At 37.8% G+C, this 27,147-nt stretch overlaps 1 protein-coding gene across 10 annotated transcripts in view; it reads left to right on the top strand.

Annotated features, from left to right (window-relative positions):
- The window catches only part of NT5C2 (5'-nucleotidase, cytosolic II), a 146,865-nt gene that overhangs the window by 57,548 nt on the left and 62,170 nt on the right, over positions 1 to 27,147 (top strand). For 6 of the 10 annotated variants that reach the window (XM_072805491.1, XM_072805487.1, XM_072805493.1 and 3 more), the window contains exon 2: positions 9,836 to 9,960. In XM_072805491.1, coding sequence (XP_072661592.1) covers positions 9,860 to 9,960 — 101 coding nt within the window. In that variant the 5' untranslated portion in view covers positions 9,836 to 9,859. Of the gene's footprint in view, positions 1 to 5,591; positions 5,726 to 9,835; positions 9,961 to 24,573; positions 24,730 to 25,976; positions 26,101 to 27,147 lie in introns of those variants that run through there. The other 4 variants (XM_072805488.1, XM_072805489.1, XM_072805495.1 and 1 more) reach the window with 4 other exon arrangements.

Consider the following 27,147-nt stretch of genomic DNA (forward strand, 5'->3'; position numbering starts at 1 on the left):
GGAGCCTGCTTTTCCTCTGCCTGTGTCTCTGCCTCTCTCTCTCTCTCTCTCTCTCTCTCTTTCTGTGTGTCTTTCAGGAATGAATAAATAAATGAAATCTTAAAAAAAATATCTTCAGATACACAGAAAATCATGTAATGATCACCTTATAGACCATCATATTTACTTTATATATTTTTCTATATTTTTAAATTTTTATTTTATTTGTTTTTAAAGATTTTATTTATTCATGAGAGACAGAGAGAGAGAGGCAGAGACACAGGCAGAGACACAGGCAGAGGGAGAAGTAGGCTCCATGCAGGGAGCCTGATGTGGGACTTGATCCCAGGACCCCAGGATCATGCTCTGAGCCAAAGGCAGATGCTCAGCCACTGAGCCACCCAGGTGCCCCTCCCTCCCTTTTTAAAGATTTTATTTATTTATTCATGACAGACACACACAGAGAGAGGCAGAGACTCAGGTAGAAGGAGTAACAGGCTCCATGCAGGGAGCCCAATGTGGGACTCAATCCCAGAACTCCAGGATCACACACTGAGCCGAAGGCAGACACTCAACCCACTGAGCCACCCAGGCATCCCTTTTTTTCTATTTTCTAATTGTGTGGTCTCTTTTTTCAATATATGTTTTTCGGAGGGATAAAATTACAGATACAGCCGAGGCCTATGTGAATCCTTACTGATCCTGTTTCCCTTTCTTGCCCTCTTACAGAGGTAAACACGGTCATGAATTCAATAAGTATCATTCCCTTTGCATTTTTTTTTACTTTTACTAATATGTATATATCCATAAAAGTATGTAAATTCTTGCTTAATATATTATACATATGATTTTGCAGTGGTTTCTTTTTTGTTAAACATTTTTTTAAACGATTATTAATTGAGAGGAGCAAGAGAGCAGGAGCAGGTGTGGGAGGGTTCGAGAGGGGGAGGCATACTTCCCACTGAGCAGGGAGCCTTGGGGCTAGATCCCAGGACCCTGAGATCGTGACTTAAGTTAAAGGCAGATGCTTAACTGAGCCACCCAGGTGCCCAAAAATGAACTTTACAGTTCACTCATAAATTGGGCACTCATAAACTGCATTTAGTTGCTGTATCTCTTTAATTACTTTTAATTCACAGCAGGTCCATCTTTTTGTTTGTTTTTATAATACTGATGTATTTGAAGAGTGCAGGCCAGTTGTTTTATAGAATAAAACTACAATAAAAGTTATATGAATGTACTTTTTCAAAGTATCTTCTTGTTCCGTCCTCACCCTTTTTGTGATGACATGAGCTGATAAAAATGTCTATGTAATGAGATGAAGTGAAATAAATGGCATAGGTATTGTCACGTAATCTTAAGCTACTATCGACCTTCTGACTATATGGCAGAAGGAGGATCATCTGCTTCTGGGAACTGCAGTTGACCATGGGTAACTGAAACCATGGAAAGGGCAACCGTGGATAAGGGGGACTACTGTTGTACATTGTGCAGAGGCTGCAAGTGTTAAACATTGTGTGCTCTAGCATTATAAATAATAATTTATTAAGTACTACGTGTCAGCCATTGTTCTTAGCACCTTGCACTTATTAATGTATTGAATCCTTGCCCCGCGTTGGACCATTTTGGTGTGGAAGAAACTGGAGTGTGGAATTTGTTCAGTCATAGAGCTAATTAGTGTTGGGCCAGGTTTTGAGTCCAGACAGTGTGGCTCTAGAATCTTCATCACAAGTATAATTCTATGACCTTGGTCAAATTATTTAACTCCAATACACTGTTTTCGTCTTTGTATAACAAAGATAATTGCAGCTAACTCATATGGTTGTGAGAAGTCAGATAAAATATGTACAGTGCTTAAAATATGAAAAAAGTGAACACTTAGTGTTAGCTGTTATTAGCTGTTAGTGTTATTAAGGCATTGAACTTACATATATCCCTGGATTTTTACCAAAGAAGCAGACTAATCCATAAATGTGAATTTATAAACCAAAAAGTGGAAATACTGTGCTGATTATTTCTGAATTTCTGATTTTTATTATTTTTTGGTATTTTGTAAGGTGAAAGATAATAGGTAAAACAAAGTTGAATGGTGAGCCAGAAACTTAGTAAAAGAATTAGTTCATTTTGAAATCAAACAGATTTTTTGTACCTCCTTTATGAAAGAATATTCAAGAATCATTACTGAAAGTATGACGCATTATATATTGGCTGAATGTAAAAACTGTTACGCTTAGTTACCTTTATGCTTTTGAAAGACCATAGTTAATTATAGCAATATTTTAAAGAAATACATGACATACTGCATATCCTCAAAATGTTTTCTTTAGGGGCGCCTGAGTGGTGGCTTAAAGTGTCTGCCTTCACCTCAGGTCACCATCCTAGGGTGGGCTCCCTGCTCAGCATGGAACCTGCTTCTCCCTCTTCTGTTCCCCCTCCTTTTGCTCACTCCTTGTCAAATAAATATATAAAATCTTTAAAAAAATGTTTTCTTTACATGCTTGTTCTTTGTGTCAATAACCATGCTATTGTTGAAGGTCTGGTATTACTCAAAACATTCAGAGGCAACCTTCATATGCTGATGTAGAAAAATATATATAGTATTCTGTGTGATGTGGCTGAGGTAACAATTTTAGGAGTAGCAGCAGTAGAATATTGAGAACATAACAAAATTCAGGTCTCTGTATGTTTAGGAACCGTAGGAACATATGGATTAAATTTGTATTTTCCAGTTAGTTTCAGACTAGAGTTGGAGCATATTATTGCTTGAAGAAAAACAAATTGTCAAGGCAACAGGTACTGCATTTCTCACTTGACAAGATCTCTTCTCAGTTTTGTTATTTTCCATCAGAGAACAAGGAACCTTTTGTTCCAAGGCCTGATGTCGAAATGTTAGCAAAATATTACGGTAATGATGCCAAGAATCTTTTGCGTTTCTGAACCAAAAGTAAGATTTCACAAAGACTCATTTAGAGCATTAGAAGGAACTTGTGCAATATTCTTGCATTTTCAGGCTTACGCAAGAATTGCTTCTAAAAAGCAAAGACCTCCAAGTCTAGAGGTTTAGGAGTTCCATTTGTTTCTGCCTATATATATCATATATATCAAATCTGTTGAACTGGGTTTATAGCAGCAAACAAAACAAATCTCACCCTTATGGAGCTTACATTTTAGAAAAAAGGTCTGACTGTCAAAATACATCAAGTCTGAAAGTGTTAATGTGCAAAAAGAGAAAAAGGAGGGTAAGAAGATAGCAAGTTGGGATCCCTGGGTGGCGCAGCGGTTTGGCGCCTGCCTTTGGCCCAGGGCGCGATCCTGGAGACCCGGGATCGAATCCCACGTCGGGCTTCCGGTGCATGGAGCCTGCTTCTCCCTCTGCCTGTGTCTCTGCCTCTCTCTCTCTCTCTGTGCCTATCATAAATAAATAAAATTAAAAAAAAAAAAGAAGATAGCAAGTAATATGTGTAGACAGGTAAGTGTGAGTTTATTAGTTGGAATTTGTTAGCTGTATCACTTGTGCGAAGTATGAATGCTGGCCTTTTACAGGAATGTATAGTACAACTGAGGGCAAATGATAGAACTGTGAATGAAATTAATGGAATGAAAAATGAACAAAAAACTGTCATGAACTATTCAAAAGGCAGAGGTAGGAAACATTTAACAGTTCACATACAACAGTTTTAAGGAGTCTTTTTGGGGAAAATTGACTACTTCATCTTAAAATTTTTTTTATCTTAAAATATTTTATGTGATTATTTTCTTCCATGAATTTTATGATTAGAGGGAATAAAAGTTACAAAAATAGTTCCAAAGCTAAAGTTTGTTTCAAAGTGCTGTTCTTGGAATTAGAGGTGACACTATTGTCAGGAAGGAAGAATTTTCTCTGCCCTTCCAAGTCCTACCTGGACTAAGAAACAAATTGACATGAGACAGTTTAACAAGAGAAGATAAAATTTAATAGCATACATACGGGGAATCCACACAGCAATGGAAATTCAGAGACAGGCAACATGATGCTTGTGTGAGCTGAGGAGAGAGTTAGGGGCCTGAGGATACAAAGGGTAGAAATAGACCATTAGAGGGAAGGTGAGAGGTAATGGTTGGAAAACAAAGATTGCCTCATGTAGGTAAGTGTCTTAGGTAAGGGATTTCCGTTAATAGCTTTCTTCTTGGTATAAACAGGCACTTGAGGGGAGAGGTAAAGAGCTTTTCCTGAATCTGCTGTGTTGTAAATACTTTTTAACTCAAAATAATGTTAATGCCAAAGTGGCCCCGTCTAGGGGTAGCTGCCTTTAGCCCCTTTGCTGTTAACTATAAATACAGTGATTTAGATTTTCAGTAGTGTTTTTAGACTAATTAATCTAAACTTGGATTTGACTTCCCTCCCTTGTTTTCTAGGGAGTGTATTTGTAAGTTTGTGGTCATGTTACAGAGGTGACGCTAAGCCATACACAATGTTTAAAATAACTGACCACTGTACTTTCTTACTTTACTTGCTGGTTGGTCAAGGAATAGGGTTGTCAAGGACTGTGTATAAAATGTGCCTACTTACCAAACAGATGCCCACAGTGGAGACTTATCAAGGGTTGCAGTAGAGAAGAAGCCTCTGCTTTACTGTCAGCACCAGTTGGTAGAGGTGACTATACAGATGTGCATTTTCCTTTTGGTAGAAATGGTACACACCACTAATTGGTAAGGCTTATTGTCTACTTAGTATTGTCAGTATTCTTCTGGTTCAACATGTCTATAGTTCATATATAACCTGTATTAGCTATATAGATTGTACATTTAAAGCTGTTAACCGAGTTGTCAGAAAAGTGAAAACAAGGTCACATGAGAAATATTTTGTCTTTTGTATCATAACAAAGGAAATACTTTTATGTTTTTTAAAAATTGAGAGAGAGCATGCTCTCAAGAGGGGGAGGGGCAGTGGGAGATGGAGAAGCAGACCCCACTGAGCAGGGAGCCCGATGTAGGGCTCCATCCCAGGACCCCAGGATCACGACCTGAGCCAAAGGCAGATGCTCAACAACTGAGCCACCCAGGTGCCCCTATAATAAAGTAATTTTATACTTTACACATGTGTGTGCACACACGTTCACAAATATAGTGTGCCTACTTGGTATAGTACCAGGCCATACAGATGGAGGATGTAGCTTTAACTCTTCTTTTTCTGTAAACTAGTTTATTTTTTTATTTTTATTTTTTAAAGATTTTATTTATTTATTCATAGAGACACAGAGAGAGAGAGAGAGAGAGAGAGAGAGGCAGAGACACAGGCAGAGGGAGAAGCAGGCTCCATGCAGGGAGCCCAACATGGGACTGGATCCCGGGTCCCCAGGATCACACCCCAGGCTACAGGCGGTGCAAAACCGCTGCGCCACTGGGGCTGCCCCCTAAATCAGTTTAATATGTGTAATGAACAACTAAAGTTGTATTTATGAAGATTAAAATAAATTCAAACTGGTGAGAAAATTTAAAGACACCATTCAAAATTATCCTTTTCATTCACGTTTCAGAGCAGTGTTCAGTGTCCTTAGAATGGTTAATTATAAAACTTAGAAATGTCAAGTTTGCTTTTTTTAAAAAATATTTTATTTATTTATTCATGAGAGACACAGAGAGAAGCAGAGACCTGGGCAGAGGGAGAAGCAGGCTCCATGCAGGGAGCTCGATGTGGGACTCAACCCCAGGATTCTAGGATCATGCCCTGAGCCGAAGGCAGACATTCAACCACTGAGCCACTCAGGCATCCCTAGAAATGTCAAGTTTTATATTTAAAACAGAATAAGTTCCAGTGAAGTTTAGTCAGACACTGAGAGTTCATATTTAGTACCGCTATCATTACCCTATTATCTATATTGACATTCCATTGAAAAATGACTATTCAATATGCAGTATATAACACTTTGCCAGATAGACTTGTGCTACACAGTGTTTATAAGTGCTACTTCTTTCCAAGTGGATTACTGATGTGATCTGAAACATTTAAAAGGGTTTTGCGGGATCCCTGGGTGGCGCAGCGGTTTAGCGCCTGCCTTTGGCCCAGGGCGCGATCCTGGAGACCCTGGATCGAATCCCACGTCAGGCTCCCAGTGCATGGAGCCTGCTTCTCCCTCTGCCTATGTCTCTGCCTCTCTCTCTCTCTCTCTCTCTCTGTGTGACTATCATAAGTAAATGAAAAAAAAATTAAAAAAAAATAAAAGGGTTTTGCTAATCAGGTTTACCCTACAGTTTCGGTTACTCTTTGCTTCCTGTTTTTAGCAGTTGCCTGGAGCGGTTAAGGCAGCTGGTTTCCCTTTTTTGGCGGGGAGGGTGAATTAGTGTTGAAAGGAACGGAGTATGTTTTGCCTGTGAAATATTTTTGAAGTGTAAAAAAACTACAGTATTTCAGATGCTTGGAAGTTCATTTGTTACTCTTAAGGTACAAGTACTTTGCAGGCTGTATATTTTAAATTGAAACAATTTTCTAACTGTACCATGTTTGAAAGGAATTAAAATTTGAACTTTTTATTCAGTATTATTTATTGCTATACCTTACTGAAAGAAACTACTCCTAAGCTTGACACTGTAATTAGGTGGCAAATGAAATATTTACCTACTTTTTGGAAATTTGTCTCTTTTTAAAAAGAAAAAAAAACTTTATTTGGGGACACCTGGGTGGCTCAGTGGTTGGGCATCTGCCTTCGGCCCAGGGTGTGATCCTGGAGTCCCGGGATCGAGTCCCACATTGGGCTCCCTGCATGGAGCCTGCTTCTCTCTCTGCATCTGTCTCTGCCTCTCTCTGTGTGTATCTCTCTTGAATGAATAAATCAAATCTTTAAAAAAAAAATCTTAAAGACTTAAGTTCACCAGGTTGCTAATAAAGTCTGTTTAAAAAAAAAAGACTTTATTTGACAGAATGAGAGAGCAAAAGCAGGGAGAGGGAGAAGCAGACTCCCCACTGAGCAGGGAGCCCAACACACATGGGATCCTGGGATCATAACCTGAGCCAAAGGCAAAAAACACCTAACCGACTGAGGCACCCAGGTGCCCCCACCCCTTTTGGCCAGATTTTAAAGCATCCTTATCTTTAATTTTAATATTACTATGAAAACTAGTTAAGCATTAGGTTGATTCTGTGTATATAGTTCAAAAGTCTGTCGTATAATGTTATGATATGTTAGGTAAGATTATAGTAAAATTGTCATATGAGGAATTGTTTGAAGATGATGATTTAAGAAAATCTTACCCCCTTCATGTAACTGTAAAGACCTCATGGCAGGTTTTATCCCATATTAGTCATAATTTGATTATTTAATAATCATTTATGTTTACATTTGAGTTAAAGTTTTATGTTATCTTTGCTGAGAGTCCGTAACTTGAATTTTTAAAATAAGATGTATTTTGTTTAGTCCATGAATGACCCAAGAAAGTGCTTTGAATTTTTCCTACAGATAATTTGGAGAAAGTAATAAAAGATTAAAATACGTGAGGGAAATCTTTTCTTAGTGTAATTACTACCTCTAATTTTTAAGGAAAGAAAAAAAAAACCCTGACTTAAAAAAAAAATTTCTTTGAGATATAAATACATACCATTAACTACACATATTTAGAGTGTACAGTAAGTTTTGACATATATACGCTAGTGAAACAATCACCATAAATTAAGAATAATGAACGTATCCCTCCCCAAAATTTTCCTGGGTCCCTCTTTGCCTTATTACTTCCCTCTAGGCAACCACTGATCTTCTGTCACTATAGATTAGTTTGCATTTCTAGAATTTTATGTCAATAAAATATAGTATGCAGTCGTGTCTGATTTATTCACGTCATCAGTGGTTCATTCCTTTTTATTGCATAGTAGTATTCCATTGTATGGATGTACTACAGTTTGTCCATTTACCTGCTAATAGACATTTGGATTATTTTTAGTTTATGGATATTACAAAGAAAGCTTCTATGAATATTTGTGTGTAAATCTTTGCCTGACTATATGCTTTCATTTCTCTTGGGTAATTATGTAGGAGTGGAAAGATTGGGACATAAAGTAGCTATATGTTTAACGTTTAAATTTTTTTTTTTTTTTTTTTTATGATAGGCACACAGTGAGAGAGAGAGAGGCAGAGACACAGGCAGAGGGAGAAGCAGGCTTCCATGCACCGGGAGCCTGACGTGGGATTCGATCCCGGGTCTCCAGGATCGCGCCCTGGGCCAAAGGCAGGCGCTAAACCTCTGCGCCACCCAGGGATCCCTATATGTTTAACTTTTAAAGAAATAGAAAACTTTTCCAAAGTGCTTGTACTATTTTTATAGTCTTACCAAAGGTGTTTTAGAGTTCTAGTAGCTCTATTTCCTCACCAAGTTTGTTATGGCCAATCTTTTTTTTTTTTTTTTTTAACTTTTGTGTTTCTTTTTTTTTTTTTTTAAGATTTTATTTATTTATTCATGAGAGACACAGAGAGAGAGAGTCAGGGACACAGGCAGAGGGAGAAGTAGACTCCATGCAGGGAGCCCGATGTGAGACTCGATCCCGGGTCTCCAGGATCAGGCCCTGCCCTGGGCCGGAGGCGGCGCTAAACCGCTGAGCCACCCGGGCTGCCCTGTTATGGCCAGTCTTTTTTTTTTTTTTTTTAAGATTTTATTTATTTATTCATGAGAGAGACAGAGAGAGAGAGAGAGAGGCACAAACACAGGCAGAGGGAGAAGCAGGCTCCATGCAGAGAGCCTGACGTGGGACTCAATCCAGGGTCTCCAGGATCACGCCCTGGGCTGCAGGCGGCGCTAAACCGCTGCGCCACCGGGGGCTGTCCTGTTATGGCCAATTTTTTAAAAATGTTAAACATTCTAGGGCAGCCTCAGTGGCTTAGCGGTTTAGCGCTGCCTTCAGCCTAGGTAGGGTGTGATCCTGGAGCCTCGGGATCGAGTCCCACGTAAGGCTCCCAGCATGGAGCCTGCTTCTCCCTCTGCCTCCCTCTTCCTGCCTCTCTGTCTGTCTCTCAAATAAATAAATAAATAAATAAATAAATAAATAAATAAATAAATAAATAAATAATCTTAAAAAAAAAAGTTAAACATTCTAACAAGTATATAGTGGAATCTTATTGTGGTAATTTTCATTTTCCTTGTGAATAAATAAATAAATAATCTTTAAAAAGAATTTCTCTCTCCTTCTCCCTCATCACACTCCCACACTTACACACTCTCTCTAAAATATGTATATATTTATATAGTTTTATATAAACTGACACTTCATCAATAAAGATATTCAGATGACAAATAAGTACATGAAATGATGCTCAAATCATTTATCATGAGAGACACAGAAAGAGGGACAGAGACCTAGGCAGGGGGAGAAGCAGGCTCCCTGCATGGAGCCTGATGTGGGAATTGATCTCCGAACCTGGGATTATGCCCTGAGCCGAAGGCAAACACTCAACTGCTGGGCCACCCAGGTGTCCGGAAGGAGTGAGAATCCTTTTTTTTTTTTTTTTTTTTTTTAAGATTTTCTTTATTTATTCATGAGACACACACAGAGAGAGAGAGGCACAGACACAGGCAGAGGGATAAGCAGGCTCCATGCAGGGAGCCTTATGTGGAGTCTCCAGGACCACACCCTGGGCTGAAGGCGGTGCTAAACCACTGAGTCACCTAAGCTGCCCCTGGAGCCAGAATCTTAAGCAGGCTCCATGCTCAGCATGGAACCCAACACAGGGCTCGACCTCATGACCCAGAGATCATGACCTGAGCTGAAGTCAGATTCTTAACTGAGTTAAGGCCACCCAGATGCCTCTAGAGTTTTTCTGATTTAAAAAAAAAAAATCGTAACAGTAAATAGATACCAATATTAAGCTACTAAATTACTGATTTTCTTTTCTAGAGTTCAGCATAAAATTGAAATAAAATGACAACCTCCTGGAGTGATCGGTTACAGAATGCAGCTGATATGCCTGCTAACATGGATAAACATTCCCTGAAAAAGTATCGACGAGAAGCCTATCATCGGTAAGTATTTTGTCTATTTAATCCTCAAAACATCTCTATAAAGTGGGCACATATTTATTTTACAGATGATGACATTAATGTGTAAAGAAGTTAGGCAGTTACATACAGCTTATAGCTAGTTTGTGGTTCAATCCCAGTCTAGAGTTTTAGACTTTTTAAAAAATGTTTATTTAAATAATCTCTATACTGACCATGGCCTTGAACTCACGACCCAAAATCAAGAGTTGCAGGTTCTTCTGACTGAGCCAGCCAGGGGCCCCCAGAATCTAGACTTTTAACCATACTGCTGCCACTATGTTTTATATATATACATACACACATACATATATGTGTGTGTGTCTGTGTGTGTGTGTATATACACACATACATATATATGTATGTTTTATATATATGTAATTATGTATATATATGTACATATATATATGTTTTTAAAGATTTTTATTTATTCATAAGAGATACAGAGAAAGAGAGAGAGAGAGAGAGAGAGGCAGAGACAGGAGCAGGCTCCATGCAGGGAGCCTGATGTGGGACTCGATCCCAGGTCTCCAGGATCACACCCTGGGCTGAAGGTGGCGCTAAACCACTGAGCCACCAGGGCTGCCCTGCCACTACGTTTTAAAAGGAAATTTGTTGTTTCTTATATCTACTAATAAAAATCCTTAACTGAAGAAAGTCTTCAGATGCTAGAAAATTGTACCTTAGTTAACAAGAATGAAATTCTTTTTTTTTTTTTTTTTTAATTTTTATTTATTTATGATAGTCACACAGAGAGAGAGAAAGAGAGGCAGAGACACAGGCAGAGGGAGAAGCAGGCTCCATGCACCAGGAGCCTGACGTGGGATTCGATCCTGGGTCTCCAGGATCGCGCCCTGGGCCAAAGGCAGGCGCTAAACCGCTGCACCACCCAGGGATCCCCAAGAAAGAAATTCTTAATTCACGTTTGCCACAAACCAATTACAGTTTTTAAGTAGATTTTTAAAATTATGTCTACTGGCTACTTTATTAAACTGAATGTGAGTAGTGCTGGATATTAGCAATATTTTCTTTGATTAATACTTTAAGGGGTGCCTGGCTGGCTCAGTCGGTTAAGCATCTGCCTTCAGCTCAGGTCATGATGCCATGATCTTGAGATCAACCCCTGTATTAGCAGGCATCTGGCTCATCGGGGTATGGACTTCTCCCTCTCCCTCTCCCTCTGCCCCTCCTCTTCATTCCCCCCCCCCACCCCCATTGTTTTCTCGGTCTCTCTCTCTCTAGCTTGCTCTGTCTCAAATAAATAAATAAATCTTAAATAAAAAGACTTTAACATTTTCTCTGAATCAGTTTTCCTTTAAAAGTTTAAAATGTAAGACAGCTGGGTTGCTCAGTCATTTAAGTGGCTGCCTCTGGGTTTTGGCTCAGGTCATGATCTCATGGCTAGTGACATTGAGCCCTAGGTCTCTGGCTCCATGCTCAGCAGGGAGTGTGCTTGAAGATTCTCTCCCCTTCCCCCCCCCCCCAATAAATCTTTATAAAACGTTTAGAATGTGAATATTTAAAATTTATTTGTTACCTTTTTAAAAAGATTTATCTATTTTTTTAGAGAGAGAGAGAGAACGAGCTGGGGGTAGGGGCAGAGAAAGGGGAAGCCGACTCCCCAGTGAGCCAGGAGCCCCATGCGGGCCTCAGTCCCAGGACCCTGGGATCATGACCTAAGCCTAAGGCAGATGCTTAACTGACTGAGGCCACCAGGTGCCCCTTATTTGTTACAATTAATCGATTTAATTAAATGGCTGTTTCTGCCTAATCTTTAGTAGCTAAGATATGTGGAAGTAGAGTCTGCATTTAGAAATCATTTGGTTTTAGACAGAAATTAGAAGTTTACACTTTTTCATAAATTAATAGGATAGAAAGACTTGGGCCCTTCTAGAACTATCTCTGCCTCCCATGTTGGGAAAGCAAGGTGTAAGTAGAAATACTGATGTACTGGTAGTGCTAAAAAGTTGTATGGGAACTCCAGGAATCTACAAGTCATAATTATTCATTTGTTTCTAAGTTAGAGGAAAGAGGAAATATTTAGGTGTTTTATACTTATACAATTATTTGTGTAGTGTTTATACTATATACATTTGGTTATGATGTAACATATTTATCAGTGGAAACAAGGACTAGAATTATGCAATGGAGATCATCTAGTACACATCAGGTGTCCTGATTGTATTTAATATGTCATAGTCTGAGTGCTTCTGACTCATTTAGGAATGATATTTCCTGGAACATTTTAGACTGGCTCTGCACCTTACATTCTTATATGGTAACGTGCAATCTACAATAATAGAAACAGTAGGAAAAAAACCCCTTCAAGGATTTAAATTTTTAGATCATTTAAAACCTTTTTTTCTTTTTTTCTTTTTTTCTTATTGTGGTAAAGTATACATAATATAAATTTGCCACTTAACTGTTAAGTGTATACTTCAGTGGTATTAAGTCACAGTGTTGTGCAGCCATCACCAGTATCCATCCCCATGACTTCATTTTATACAATTAATACTATAACTATTAAACAATAAGTCCCTGTTCTCCCCTCTCCCAGCCCTGGCAACCAACTACCATTATACTGTCTTTATAATTTTGAATACTCTAAGTACTTCATATAAGTGGAATCATACAGTATTTGTCTTTTTGTGACAGACTTATATCACCATAATGTTCTCAAGGTTAATCCATATTGTAGCATATTGCAGAATTTCCTTTTATTTTTATTTTTATTTTTTTTAAAGATTTTATTTATTTATTCATGACAGAGAGAGAGAGAGAGAGAGAGAGAGAGAGAGAGAGAGGCAGAGACACAGGCAGAGGGAGAGGGAGAGAAGCAGGCTCCATGCAGGGAGCCCAACACACGGGACTCGATCCCGGGTCTCCAGGATCACACCCTGGGCCAAAGGCTGCGCCAAACCGCTGGGCCACCGGGGCTGCCCAGAATTTCCTTTTAATGTAAAATTTGGGTTCTTGAATTCTTGCTTTTGTTAATTAAAATTTTTTATTTTTTTATTTTTATTTTTTTAAGGAATTTATTTATTCATTCATGAGAGACACAGAGACAGAGACACAGGCAGAGGGAGAAGCAGGCTCCATCAGGGAGCCTGATGTGGAACTCGATCCTGGGACTCCGGGATCATGCCCTGAGCCAAAGGCAGATGCTCAACTGCTGAGCCACCCAGGCATCCCAATTAAAAAATTTTAATAGAAACCATTTAAAAGGAATTTATTTTCATTTTCTAGTTAAGTCAGTTTGTAGAATATTCTGTTTCCAGGGCTTTTTATTAAAGACATTTATTGGAGTTGGTAATTTATCATTGGTTAAATTAGGCAGATTATGATGATCATTTGTCATATACATTGTATGTGATGCTTTGGATTCCCTTTTTAGAAGAAGCTAAATATTTTTAGTTAAGTAAATAAACTTCTAACTTCTGGGTTTTTTCTTGCTAATATTAGTCTTTTAAAAATAATGGTCATGAGTCATTATTAAGAAACTGGTCTTTAGAATGTGACTGTTGTTCTTCTTCCATTTCCTTATTATGATTGTTGAGTCTTCTAGGGTGAGGATAATCATCAGGCCAAACCCTTCATTGAAATAGTTTTGCTGTATGGTCAGAAGATAGGCTGAGTTGCTCAGATGTTACAGTGGCTTGAAGGAGGCAAGTTAGACAATTACTTCTTAAATAGTTTCTTGTTTAACACCTAGAATCTTACAGTGATCAGAATAGATCAGAATTTGTATCTACCAAATCCAACAATGGAACAATTAGATTTTTCATCTGCTCTCCATGTTTGTGATCAGGATGCTGAAGTCAGGTATTTGGTTTTTTCTTTTTAAATTTTGATGATTTTGGTATAGAAGAATTTCTGTTAAGTAAATTGGTTCTTTCTATATGAACACAGCTTATGAATTCAGCAGTAGTTTTTGTTGAACTGAAATTTGATAAATAATTGGGCTTGTGAATTTTTGGTTAAGCAGTTCTTTGCCTTATTTTTTTTTTAAGATTTTATTTTATTTATTCATGAGAGACACAGAGAGAGAAGCAGAGACATACACAAAGGGAGAAGCAGGTTCCCTGGAAGGAGCCTGATGTGGGACTCGATTCTGGATCCCGGGATTATGCCCTGAGCCTAAGGCAGATGCTCAACAGCTGAGCCACCCGGGCATCCCCCTTTGCCTTATTTTATAAGACATTGCAACCACTTTGCTCTGAAGTTCTTTATATATTTATCCAAATTTTTTTTAATTGAACTTTACTCTTCCAAAGCCGTATCAGTGGTTTATTTAAATTTGATGAATAATAATGGTTTCTTAACTCAAAGTTTTAAATTATTATATATGTTTAAGGAATAAAAAGGAATTTGTGTACATGTCTAAAATTATTTTGTAGTACCTGTAGCTTGACACACTCCTACTATTAGAAGTGGTTATGATTTTTTTTGAACTTCAAATAAAAAACAGGTATTAAAGTTTTACACAGGCAGAGGGAGAAGCAGGCTCTATGCAGGGAGCCTGATGTGGGACTCCATCCACTCCAGGATCACGCGCTGGGGCAAAGGCAGCTGCCAAACCACTGAGCCACCCAGGGATCCCCATTATGCAGGATATTTTCATTGAGGGAAACTAGGTGAATGGAAAAGGGGAATCTTTCTGTATTGTTTCTTCTACTGCATATGAATTTGTAATTATTTCAACATAGAAAGTTGCATTTAAAAAATTCAGTGACATGCCATTTTTACATCATAGATATTCTTTGTCTCCTTTAAATATAAGTGCTTTTCATAATATGTAGTGGTACTACTTTATGGGATACAGATTCTCTAAACTTTATTGTTCAGAAGAAGATACTGCATCTTAAAACATTCTCCATTTATTTCTCTTTACCATTCCCTCTATGCTTCTTCTAAAAACCTGCCTAAAGTAAAATAGAAAAGTAAAAAAAAAAAGTGGTGGTGCTAGCAAGGAAGAGAGAGAAGAGACAGCAGATGTTTGATTCAATGAAATCCTGTAATAAGAAACTCAGTTTGAGGGATACCGGGCTGGCTCAATGGTTGAGAGTCTGCCTTTGGCCCAGGTTGTGATCCCGAGGTCCTAGGATCAAGTCCTGCATCAGGTTCCCCGAAGGGAGCCTGGTTCTCCCTCTACCTATGTCTCTGCCTCTTTCTCTGTGTCTTTTTTTTTTTTTTCTCTGTGTCTTGAATGAATGAATGAACAAATGAATGAATGAAAAGAAAGTCAGTTTGAGGAAATGTTACTCATATTTAAATGGCATATTTCATCTTCAAGGACCCTTTTTTTTTAAGATTTTTATTTATTCAGGAGAATAAATGTCTACTTTGTAGACATGAGTTATTTGTGATTGTGTCCCAGTTTTTGTCTTGCCTTTTATTTTCAATAATCTTTTGATGAACAGATGTTCTTAACTTTAAAAATGTAATTTTAAAAATTGAGATAAAATTCACATACCCTAAACTTTACACTTGTAAAATGTACAACTCCTTGGTTATGGTATATTCACAAGATTGTGCAATCATCACCACTAATTCCAGAACATTTTCATCAACCCCAAAAGGAATCCCTTACCCACTAGAAATAACCCTTCCTTCCTTCCTCCCTCAGCCTTTGGCAATCACTGATCTACTTTCTTCTGTATGGAATCAAATATTCTACACATTTCATATAAATGGAATCATATCAGGTCTTTTTTGTTTCTGGCTCTTTCACTTAATGTTTTCTTGATTGATCCATGTGCTAGCATGACTCAATACTTACTTTAATGGCTGAGTAATAATCCATTGTATGGATATACCACATTTTGTTCATCTGTTGCTTAGTATTTGGATTGTTCCCATTTTTTGGCTATTATGAATAATGCTACTATGACCACTGCGTACAAATTTGTGTGGACATGTTTTCAGTTTTTTTGGGTATGTATCTAGCAGTGGGATTGGCTGGCTTATGTAGTAACATTATGTTTAACTTATTTTTGAAGAATTGTCAGACTGTTTTCCGGTATAGATGTGTCATTTTACATTATTGCCATCAGTGGATGAGGGTTTTAATTTCTCCACATCCTCACAATAACACATAACTTGTTATTTGTTATTTTTTTTATAGCTGTCCTAGTGTGTGTGCGAGAAGTGGTGTCTCATTGTGATTTTTATTTCCATTTTCCTTATGATTAATGATGTTGAGCATTTTTAAATGTTTTTGTCATCTGCATATCTTCTTTTGAGAAATGTTTATTCAAATCTTTTGCCCATTTCTTAGTTGTTTTATTTTTAAATTGTTGTGTAAGTTTTTTATATATTCTGGATACCAAACCTATGTCTGCTACATGATTTTCAAATATTTTCTCCCATTCTGTGGATTGTCTTTTCATTTACCTGGTAGTGTCATTTGAAGCACAAATGTTTTTTAATATCAATGAAGTCCAGGTTATCTATATTTTCTTTTGTTGCTTGTGCTTTTAGGGTCATATTTAGGAAACCATTGCTTAATCTTAGGTCACAAAGATTTACACTTACGTTTTCTTTTGAGAGGTTTTTGTTGTTGTTGTTGTTGTTTAAGATTTTTATTGATTTATTCATGAGAGACAGAGAAGGCAGAGACATAGGGAGAGGAAGAAGCAGGCTCCTCACATGGAGCCCGATGAGGGACTCGATCCCAGGACCCCGGGATCGCACCCTGAGCCAAAGGCATACGCACAACCGCTGAGCCACCCAGGAGTCCCTCTTTTGAGAGTTTTATATAGAGTTTTATGTTCTATGTTTAAGTTTTTGATCCATTTTGATCTAATTTTTTTTATATGATGCAAGATGAAGGTCCAAAATCATTCTTTGCATGTGGATATCCAGTTATCCTGGCACTATTTGTTGAAAAGACTTCTTTCCAAATTAAATGATCTTGATACCCATGTCAAAATCAGTTGGTCATAGATGTGTATAATTAATTCTGCAATTCCAGTTGTATTCCTTTGATCTATCTGTCTACTCAGGTCAATACTACACAGTCTTTATTGTTGTGGCTTTGTCTTAAATTTTGAAGTGATGATGTGAATCCTTCGGTTTTGTTCTTCCTTTTCAAGATTGTTTTGGCTATTCTGTGGTCCACCTATGTACATAAGAATTTTAGGACTGTTTGTTAATTTCTACCAAAAAGCTAACTTGGAATTTTGATAGGGATTATATTGAATCTTTATATCAATTTAAGGAGTAGTGTCATCTCAACAATATTAAGTCTCTGATTGATGAATATGGGATATCTTCCCATTTATTTAGATCTTCTTTAATCACTTTTTACAGTATTTTGTAGTTTTCAGTGCACAAGTCTTATACTTCTTTTGTTACATTTATTCTTAAGTATTTTATGATTTCAGATACTATAGTAAATGGATTTTTAAAAAATATTTTATTTATTTATTCATGAGAGACACAGAGAGAGAGAGAGAAGCAGAGACAAAGGCAGAGGGATAAGCAGGCTCCATGCAGGGAGCCCGATGTGGGACTCAATCCCGGGACTCCAGGATCACTCCCTGGGCCGAAGGCAGGCACTAAACCTGAGCCATCCAGGGATCCCAAATTGTTTTCTTTTTAAAAGAACATTTTATTTATTTATTAGAGAGACTAAGCATGAGTAGGAGGAGGGACAGACAGAGAGGGAGAGGGAGAAGCAGACTCCTCACTGAGCAGGGAGCCTAACATGGATCTTGATCCCAGGTCTCTGGGATCATGACTGAGCTGAAGGCAAATGTTTAACCGAGTCACCCAGGCACCCCTGGAATTGTTTTCAAAATTTCAATTTTGGATTATTCTTTGCTGGTTTATGGAAATACAACTGGTTTTTTATATACTGATTTTGTATTCTTCAACTTGGTTTGTTGCCTCTAATAATTTTTTGGTTTTTTTTTGTGAATTCTTTAGTGAGTCTAATATATAAGATCATGTCATCTGCAAATAAGGACACTTCTACTTCTTTACCAATATGAAAACCTTTTTTTCTTGCCTAATTTTGGCTAGAATGTCCAGTACAGTACTGAGTAGAACTAGTGAGAGTAGACATCTTTTTCTTTTGCCTTACCTTAGGAAGAAATCTTACGTCTTTCATTATTAACTACAGGTTTTTCATAGATGTCTTTTATCAGGTTATGGAAGTTCCTTTTCATTGTTAATTTGAGATTCCTTTCTTTTATCTATCTATCTATCTATCTATCTATCTATCTATCTATCTATTTATGATAGACACAGAGAGAGAGAGAGAGAGCCAGAGACACAGGCAGAGGGACAAGCAGGCTCCATGCTGGGAGCCCAACGCGGGGCTCGATCCTGGGACCCCAGGATTGCGCCCCGGGCCAAAGGCAGGCACTAAACCGCTGAGCCACTCAGGGATCCCCTGAGATTCCTTTCTATTCCTAGTTTGTTGAATGTTTTTATCATGAAAGGGTGTTGGATTTTGTCAGATTCCTTTTTGTGTCTATCAAAGTGAATCGTAGTTTTTGTACTTTGTTGGATTTGGTTTGCTAGTATCTTTTTGAGGATTTTTGTACCTATCTTCATAACGGATATTGTTCTGTTATTTTTCTTTTCTTATAATGTCTTATCTGGCTTTGGTATCAAGATGTAATGCTGGCTTGGGGCACCTGGGTGACTCAGTCCGTTGAGCATCTGACCTTTTGGTCTCAGCTCAGGTCTTGATCTCAGGGTCGTGATTTTGAGCCCCATTTGGGCTCCACACTGGGCATGGAGCCTACTTAAAAAAAAAAAAAAAAAAGATGTAATACTAGCTTGGTAGAATGATCTGGGAGGTGTTCCTTCTTTTTTTCTTTTTTCTTTTTTTAATTTTATTTATTCATGAGAGAGAGAGAGAGAGAGAGGGAGAGGCAGAGACACAGGCAGAGGGAGAAGCAGGCTCCATGCAGGGAGCCTGACCTGGGACTCTATCCTGGGTCTCTAGGATCACGCCCTGGGTTGAAGGTGGCGCTAAAGGGCTGAGCCACCAGGGCTGCCCTTTGCTTTTATTTTTGATTTTAGTAATTTGAGTCTTCTTTTTTTTTTTTTCTTCCTTCATTGTAATAGCTAAATGTTATATTGTTGGAACTAACCTTTGTTTCATTGATTTTCCTCCATTGTTTTTCTATTTTCTTTTGTTTATCTCTGCTCTGATCTTTAGTTTCCTTCCTTCTGCTTGTTTTGAGTTTAGTTTGCTCTTCCTTTTCTAATTTCTTTTTTTTTTAATTTTTATTTATTTATGATAGTCACACACAGAGAGAGAGAGAGAGGCAGAGACATAGGCAGAGGGAGAAGCAGGCTCCATGCACCGGGAGCCCGACGTGGGATTCGATCCCGGGTCTCCAGGATCGCGCCCTGGGCCAAAGGCAGGTGCTAAACTGCTGCGCCACCCAGGGATTCCCCCTTTTCTAATTTCTTAAGGTAAAGGTTAGGTCATTGCTTTGAGATGTTTCTTCTTTTTTTTTAAGATTTATTTATTTTAGAGAAGTAGTGTGTCACTCTCACACATATTCCTCCCCAGGTTGGAGACTCTTAAACTTTGGGTTTAATATCTTGCTTAGGATTCATTGGAGTTCTTTTTTTTTTTTTTAGATTTTATTTATTTATTCATGAGAGCCACAGAGAGAGGCAGAGACATAGGCAGAGGGAGAAGCAGGCCCCTTATCGGGAGACCGATATGGGACTCGATCCCAGCACCCTGAGATCACAGCCTGAGCCAAAGGCAGATGCTCAGGCACTGAACCACCCAGGTGCTCCTCTCCTTTTGAACTTTAATAAACATATGTTACACTTTAGCACTACTATGTCCTCTTTTCTTTCATTCTTTCTCTCGAATTTTCCATCCTTTTTTCTCTCCCTGTTATATTCTGGAAGGTTTTTCAGACTTTTAGTTCACTAATTCTCTTTTTAGTTGGCTCTGACCTGAATCTATCACATTTAAAATTTTGTTTTTTATAATTTTTTTAAGTTTCAGTTTCATTTTGGAATTCTTTTAATCAAATATACTTTGTTACTTTTTACGGTTTCCAGTTAAATAGTAAACATTTAAATCTTAAAGAACTTCTGTTTAAGAGTCAAAGGAACTGGGATGCCTGGGTGGCTCAGCGGTTAGCACCTGTCTTTCTCTCAGAGCGGGATCCTGCAATTCCGGATCGAGTCCCACACTGGGCTCCCTGTGGGGAGCCTGCTTCTCCCTCTGCCTATGTCTCTGCCTCTCTCTTTCTGTCTCTCTCATGAATAAGTAAAGGAAAAAAAAAAAGTCAAAGGAACTGAAGGCTCTATTTCTAACCCCCTCCCTTCAAGGCTTTTTTTTTTTTTTTTTTTTTTAAAGATTCCGTTTATTCATGAGAGACACACAGAGAGAGGCAAAGACATCGGCAGAGGGAGAAGCAGACTCCTCACAAGGAGCCCGATGTGGGACTGGGTCTCCAATCCCAGGATCATGCCCAGAGCTGAAGGCAGATGCTCGATCACTGAGCCACCCACGCGTCCCTCAAGGCTTTTTAAAAGAGAATTTTAGGGCAGCCCCTGTGGCTCAGTGGTTTAGTGCCGCCTTCGGCCCAGGGTGTGATCCTGGAGACCCGGGATTGTGTCCCATGTCGTGCTCCCTGCACGGAGCCTCTTCTCCCTCTGCCTGTGTCTCTGCTTCTCTCTCTCTGTCTCATGAATAATAAATACAATTTTTTTTAAAAAAGAGAATTTTAATTGTTAATACATCCATTCAGAAGTTCATATGATAATTCCAAATTTTAATCTTTTAATTATTTTTTAACAGTGTTTAAAAATATTTAGGTGATATCTGAGTAAATTTTTGCTGTGCAGTAATCAAGTGTATGGAAATATAAGAGTGAATATGAAGTTCTCCTTCACTTACCCTTTCAACCTCACTCCTCTTTCTCATAGGTGAACATCATTAGTATTTTGGAGATCATCTTTGCAGTCCCTTCTCAATACATTTATTTATTTTTTATTTTATTTTATTTTATTTTTTTAAAGATTTATTTTTATTTATTTATGATAGACATAGAGAGAGAGTGAGAGAGAGGCAGAGACACAGGCAGAGGGAGAAGCAGGCTCCATGCCAGGAGCCCGACGCGGGACTTGATCCCAGGACTCCAGGATTGCACCCCGGGCCAAAGTCAGGCGCGAAACCGCTGAGCCACCCAGGGATCTCCTTTATTTATTTTTTGAAAAATATTTATTTGGGAGAGAAAGAGTGCACATGTGTGAAGAGGGATGAGGGCAGAGGGAGAGAGAAAATCTCCAGCAGACTCCTTGCTGAGCATGAAGCCCAATGTGGGCTGATCCCACAACCCAAGATCATTACCTGAGCCAAAATCATGAGTTATGCGCTTAACCAGCTAAGCCACCCAGGCACCCCAACTTCTCAATACATTTAAAATATATGCATGCATACATGTGCATTTAGTCATTTGTAGATTCCAGTCTTTTCATTCCTGATAATACTAGTCCAGGCTCTGGTCCTCATTGTCCTGGATTACTTATAGTAATCCCCAATAGATCTCTTTGCTTTGCCTATTCAAATCTATTTTTATTTTTTATAATTAATTAATTAATTAATTTTAAAGTAGGCTCCACGTCAGGCTTGAACTCAGGACCCTGAGATCAAGACCTATGCTGAATTGAACAGTTGGATGCTCAACTGAGCCACTCAGGTGCCTCCAAATCTGTTATTAAATCATATTATCACCCTGCTTAACACCTTCAGGGGCATCACATCCTCTTTGCAATGGGATTAATTCTAAGCCCCTTAACCTAATATTTAAGGCCCTGTGAGATTGATTCTTTTCTTTCCACTTTTCATTTTGAGCAGTTCCCCTCCTCCACTCTGTATTCCATTAACTCTGAACTGAGTCTAGGGTTTTTTCACACATCATGTCTGCTGTGCTGCTTTTCATTCATAGTAACACTTCTGTTGAAATGTTTTCCACCCACTCTTTTTCTTTGAGCCTGATTAACATCTGTTAATCCTTTAGCATGGTGGTTAAGAGCCCGGGTCTTAGGTTAACATTTTGCATTATTCTGTTTAATTTCTTTAGAATCACAGTTATTTAACTCCTGTAATCTTTTCTCATCTGTGAAATTGGGAAGATTTATACTTCATAGAATTATTTGAGATTAAATGAGATAATATAAAGTGCTTAGCACAGTGTCAGTTTATTTTTTAAAGATTATTTATTTATTTGAGAGAGAGCAAGATCATGAGCAGGGGAAGGATCAGATCAGATGGAGAGGGAGAAGCCCCCACAGGAGGGGCTCCATCCCAGGATCCTGGGATCACAATCTGAGCCAAATGAAGACAGATGCTTAACCAGCTGGGCCACCCAGATGCCCAGTACACAATGTCAGTTTAAAAAAAACAACTTGGGCGTTTTGTCCTTTAGTAAGACTCAGCCAAGGGGATCCCTGGGTGGCTCAGCGGTCTGGCGCCTGCCTTCAGCCCAGGGCATGATCCTGGAGTCCTGGGATCGAGGCCTTGTCAGGCTCCCTGCATGGAGCCTGCTTCTCCCTCTGTCTGTCTGTCTCTCTCTCTCTCTGTGTGTCTAATAAATAAAATCTTAAAAAAAAAAAAAAGACTCAGCCAAGAGAATATAGATGCATCTCTCTGTTGTGCGTATCTCTAATACTGTAATTGCACACTACTTTTTAAATTTTATTATTTTTTAAAGATTTTATTTATTCATGGGAGACACAAAGAGAGAGGCAGAGATAGACAGAGGGAGAAGCAGACTGAATGCAGGGAGCCTGATGTGGGACCCTGGGAGAGTGGGATCACGCCCTGAGCCAAAGGCAGCCTTTCAACCGCTGAGCCACCCAGGCATCCAACACACTACTTTAAAGCTTTATGAGTGGGTCTCCTCCATTAGACTTTGAACTCCCGAAAATCAAGGACTGCCATATTCATCTTTGTATTATGGGTACCAGACACATAGAGATTCAGTGAATATTTCTTGACTATATGAATGGAGTTTGAAAGAGCTAATCATCTCAGTGCATTATTATTTGCATAGGAAGCTCATGTAAGTGTGTATGCCCTTTTGCTCAAGTGAGAATCATTTTGCTTTCTCTTTGCAAGTAGTAAAGCCTTAAACTCGTAATTACATTTGCTTCTACCACACTGAGCCACATATTGAAAATCAAGGGAAGCCATGGGAAATTGGCAGTCTTAAGGATTATATCATTTTTCCATATTGTTTGTATTCTTTTATTGAATTAAGTTTGAGGAGAGCCTGTGAAAAGTCCTTCACATTCATGTACAATTTGAGAATTGGATTTAAAAAAAATTTCCCCAGAGATATTTTGGTGAGATAATGCTTGGCAAGCAACCGGTTGGTTTCCTGCACCCCCACACCTGAAGTTACAGTAGTTCTTTGCGTGCTCAAAAATGACAGAGTAACCCTACTAGATGTGATCTCTCTTCTATAGATAAAAAAACCCTGATGTTTGGGGTAAGTAACTTATTCAAGGTGCCAGAGCCAGAAAGCGGAGAAGCTAGAATTTAGTTGTTCCAGTGCTCATTCTCCTTCCACACTGCTTTTCTAAATAAACTGAAAATAATTTTAGTTTGAAATGTATAGTATTTAATAGCACTGTATTTAAAAAAATTTTTATTCAAGTATACTTAACATACACTTATTTTAGTTTCAGATACACAGCTTTTAGTTATTGATGACTAAACATTTTAATAACTAATAGAAACCTTTTTAGTAAGATATTTAGGTGATAAAGGATAAATTTTCTTTAATTAAAGTTTTAATTCATACAGTATTTCTTTAAGATATGTATATTTTTAATTTGAATCACCAGTAGGGGGATTTGCTTGCCATTTCAGTGTTCTTAGACTTTAACACCCTTGTTTATTTCTCCCCTTGTTGCATAATCCCTATGCATTATATTGGTCAGGAGGCAGGAATGTTGCAGATGTTTTTCTTTCAAACTTCAACTTGCTCTGAGATTTGGAATTAACTTTTAGAATCTTCTGGATATATCCCCCATTTGCCAGAGATCTGTAAATTGCTTTCCACATAAGCTGAAAATTTTAGGCAATTGAGTAAAACATTTGTGAACACAGATGTTTTACTTAAAAGCAGTTAATGATAAAGAAGACCTCAGTGTGTAAATACTTTATGTTCCTCCTGTAAAATGATCAGTATGTAAATACTTCCTTCTGTAGTTCATTTTCTAGGGGGTGAAAATAACTAAATTGAAAATTAAAACATGGTATTATTTATCCTGTTGATTTTTTTTTTTCCTCTCCCAGTGTAAACTAAAAATGATTTGGACTGACTAGGGCCGCTCCATTCTGTGAAACTCACATTGTTTGCGCACTATTGGCAGGCCTCATTAGGGGGTAAATTTGCTTTTTCTGTGTGTTTGCCAGTAACGATTCCTGTCTCTTAGGGGAACTTGCCATTTGGATTGTCGCCTTTCTAAACTGGCCAGTCTTAAACATTTCAGGCCATTAGTTATTTTTTCTGCCCTCCAATTTTTTTTTCTATTATTCTTAGGTTTTCAAGTATTTAAAGTGAAGGTTATTGGTCCCTGAGATACTGCCTGGTTAGGGTTCGGCATTGTGCCCGAATTTGTTTGGCCTCTCAGGGCCTGAGTTCTCTGTGCTTTAACAAATGAGCTACAGTTCTCAAGAGATCAGTGAAGCTTGTTTGTTGATCCTGTATTCTCATCCAGAGGAAGTAGATCTTTGAGAATGTCTAAGGAAGGGTAAGTGAGTTTATTATTCTTTTCCTCCATTTTTCTCAGTGAAGAGATGTTCTAGTCATCTGTGAATTGGAAGATTAATAAGCAGTGTTACCAGTCCGACAGAGAAGGTAGAGAGGGAGAGGTTGAAAGAAATTTAGCCGAAAGCTTACATTATTGTTAATGTTTTACATGTAATCTACTGTAAAGTAACTATTGCTATTTTGAAAGACAGCATTGAGGATGGATACTCTTCATAGGAATTTAGTGAGCCTTAAGCACTCTCTGTTTACTCTGTGGTAAACTCATTTTGTTTTTCTTTATTAAGTGTTTATGAATATTGGAAACAAACAGTGGTGTCTGTTACATAGAATTTTACATAGAAATAAGTGAAGTTAAAAGCTCAAAGGTATTTGCAATTAATTTGTACCTTTGGAAGATGATGTGAAAGATTTGAGTGAAAAGCGGCTTGTGATTTTGTTTCTGGGGAGTGTTAAGCAAAAAGTAATTTTGAGTAGAATCTCTTATTTCCTTTTACTTTACAATATAAAATAGTTTTGTGTTAAGGTTTTCATTGTTTCTGTATTATTGTCTCCTATGCCACAGAGTCCGATACTCTTTTTGTTACCACTGTAATAGGTGACATATAACTTAATGATTGCATACTATTTCATTTCTAACCTTTAAGTGCAACTGGACCTGATTAATTTCAGACAGACATTCCCTTTGATTAAGTAGGACATAGATCTCAAAAATGTAGTAAAATTTAATTTTGATTTTCTGGAAGCTCTTAATTCTTTTTCTAGTTCTTTGTTCTATTAGAAATTTTGGAGTAGTTTCAGAGCCCCATTATTATAATTTATTTTAATCTAATGTATTGATTATGACCAAAACAAAATTGACCCACTTTACTGCTATTTTAAAACTCATTATTGAATAAAGAGAACAACCACTGGCATAATAATTCTATATTATTTTTAGACCTCTTATGATATCACTAGAATTTTGAGGTTTCTTTAAATGTAAAAATTATGAAAGGACTGCCTCTTTAGGGTTTGTATGTTTTCTTTCCTTCTAGCACTAGCTATAAACCTGCAATTAAACAATTTTTATGATAAAGATTATCATAGATGCTGGTAGGATTTGTCAGTCTTGTACACACAGTTGTTTATAAAGCTCGTTTGTAGATTTAAGAACTATATTTCTTTTTTTTTTTTTAAGATTTTATTTATTTATTCATGAGAGACAGAAGCAGACACACAGGCAGAGGGAGAAGCAGGCTCCCTACAGGAACCTGATGTGGGACTTGATCCCTGGACCCAGGATCACGCCCTGAGCCGAAGGCAGATGCTCAACCACTGAGCCACCCACGCATCCCAAGAACTATATTTCTAGGTACATTCAAAATTCTTAGAAAGTAATTAGTACTAATTTTTCATCTATGGTAAAGTATGTGTTAGAATTGCTTAGTTAGAAAAAGATCTGTACAAACCAAAGGATACCATAAGGGCTAAGATACTCTTTTAGCTTTATTTCTAGGAGCTGTTGGGGCAATTCCCATACTGTCTAAATAGATAATGAGCAAATTCTTTTTTTTTTTAAACAGTAGCTACTGCCCATGTATTTATTTATTATTTTTTAAATAAGCTCCACACTCAGTATAGGACTTGAACTTACAACCCTGAGATCAAGAGTCCCACACACTCCATAGACTGAGCCAGCCAGGCAAGTCTGAGCAAGTTTATTTGAGATGCATGGATCATATAAATGAAATTAGATTTTATTTTTCTTTGTTGTCTTTAGAAATAAATGGATAACTTTTGTACTTTGTATGAAAAGAATTCTAGTCACAGTTTTTGTGTGATATTTGGACATGTAGTACAGTCATTTGATATCTATGAAGTATTTTTCTTACAGTAATAGGAAAAGATTATTATATTAAATCACCGAAAATTATACTTGAGTCTGTTTTTTTTAAGATTTTTAATTTATTTATTCATGAGAGACACAAAGAGAGGCAGAGACACGGGCAGAGGGGGGAAAGCAGGCTCCCTGCAAGGAGCACGATGTGGGACTTGATCCTGGATCCCAGGTCCCACCCTGTGGCGAAGGCAGATGCTCAACCCCTGAGCCACCAGGAGTCCCTATACTTGAGTCTTAAAGTAAACATATGGTAATGGAGACAATGTGGTTTAGTATAAGGACAAACATATACAGATCATGAAACCTAATAAGGAATTCATAGACCCACACATTTATTATAGTCAATTGATTTTCAGCATTGAGGCCAAGGTAATTCAATGGCTAGAACTGAACATTCGTATAGGGGAAAAAATGAACTTTGACCTTTATCAAACCACATATAAAAAATGATAAGTGGATTCTAGACCTAAATATAAATATAAAAAGTAAAATGTAGGCAAAAATCTTTGTGACTTTGCA

This window comes from Canis lupus, chromosome 29, assembly GCF_048164855.1.
Source record: "Canis lupus baileyi chromosome 29, mCanLup2.hap1, whole genome shotgun sequence".
Lineage (NCBI taxonomy): Eukaryota > Metazoa > Chordata > Mammalia > Carnivora > Canidae > Canis > Canis lupus.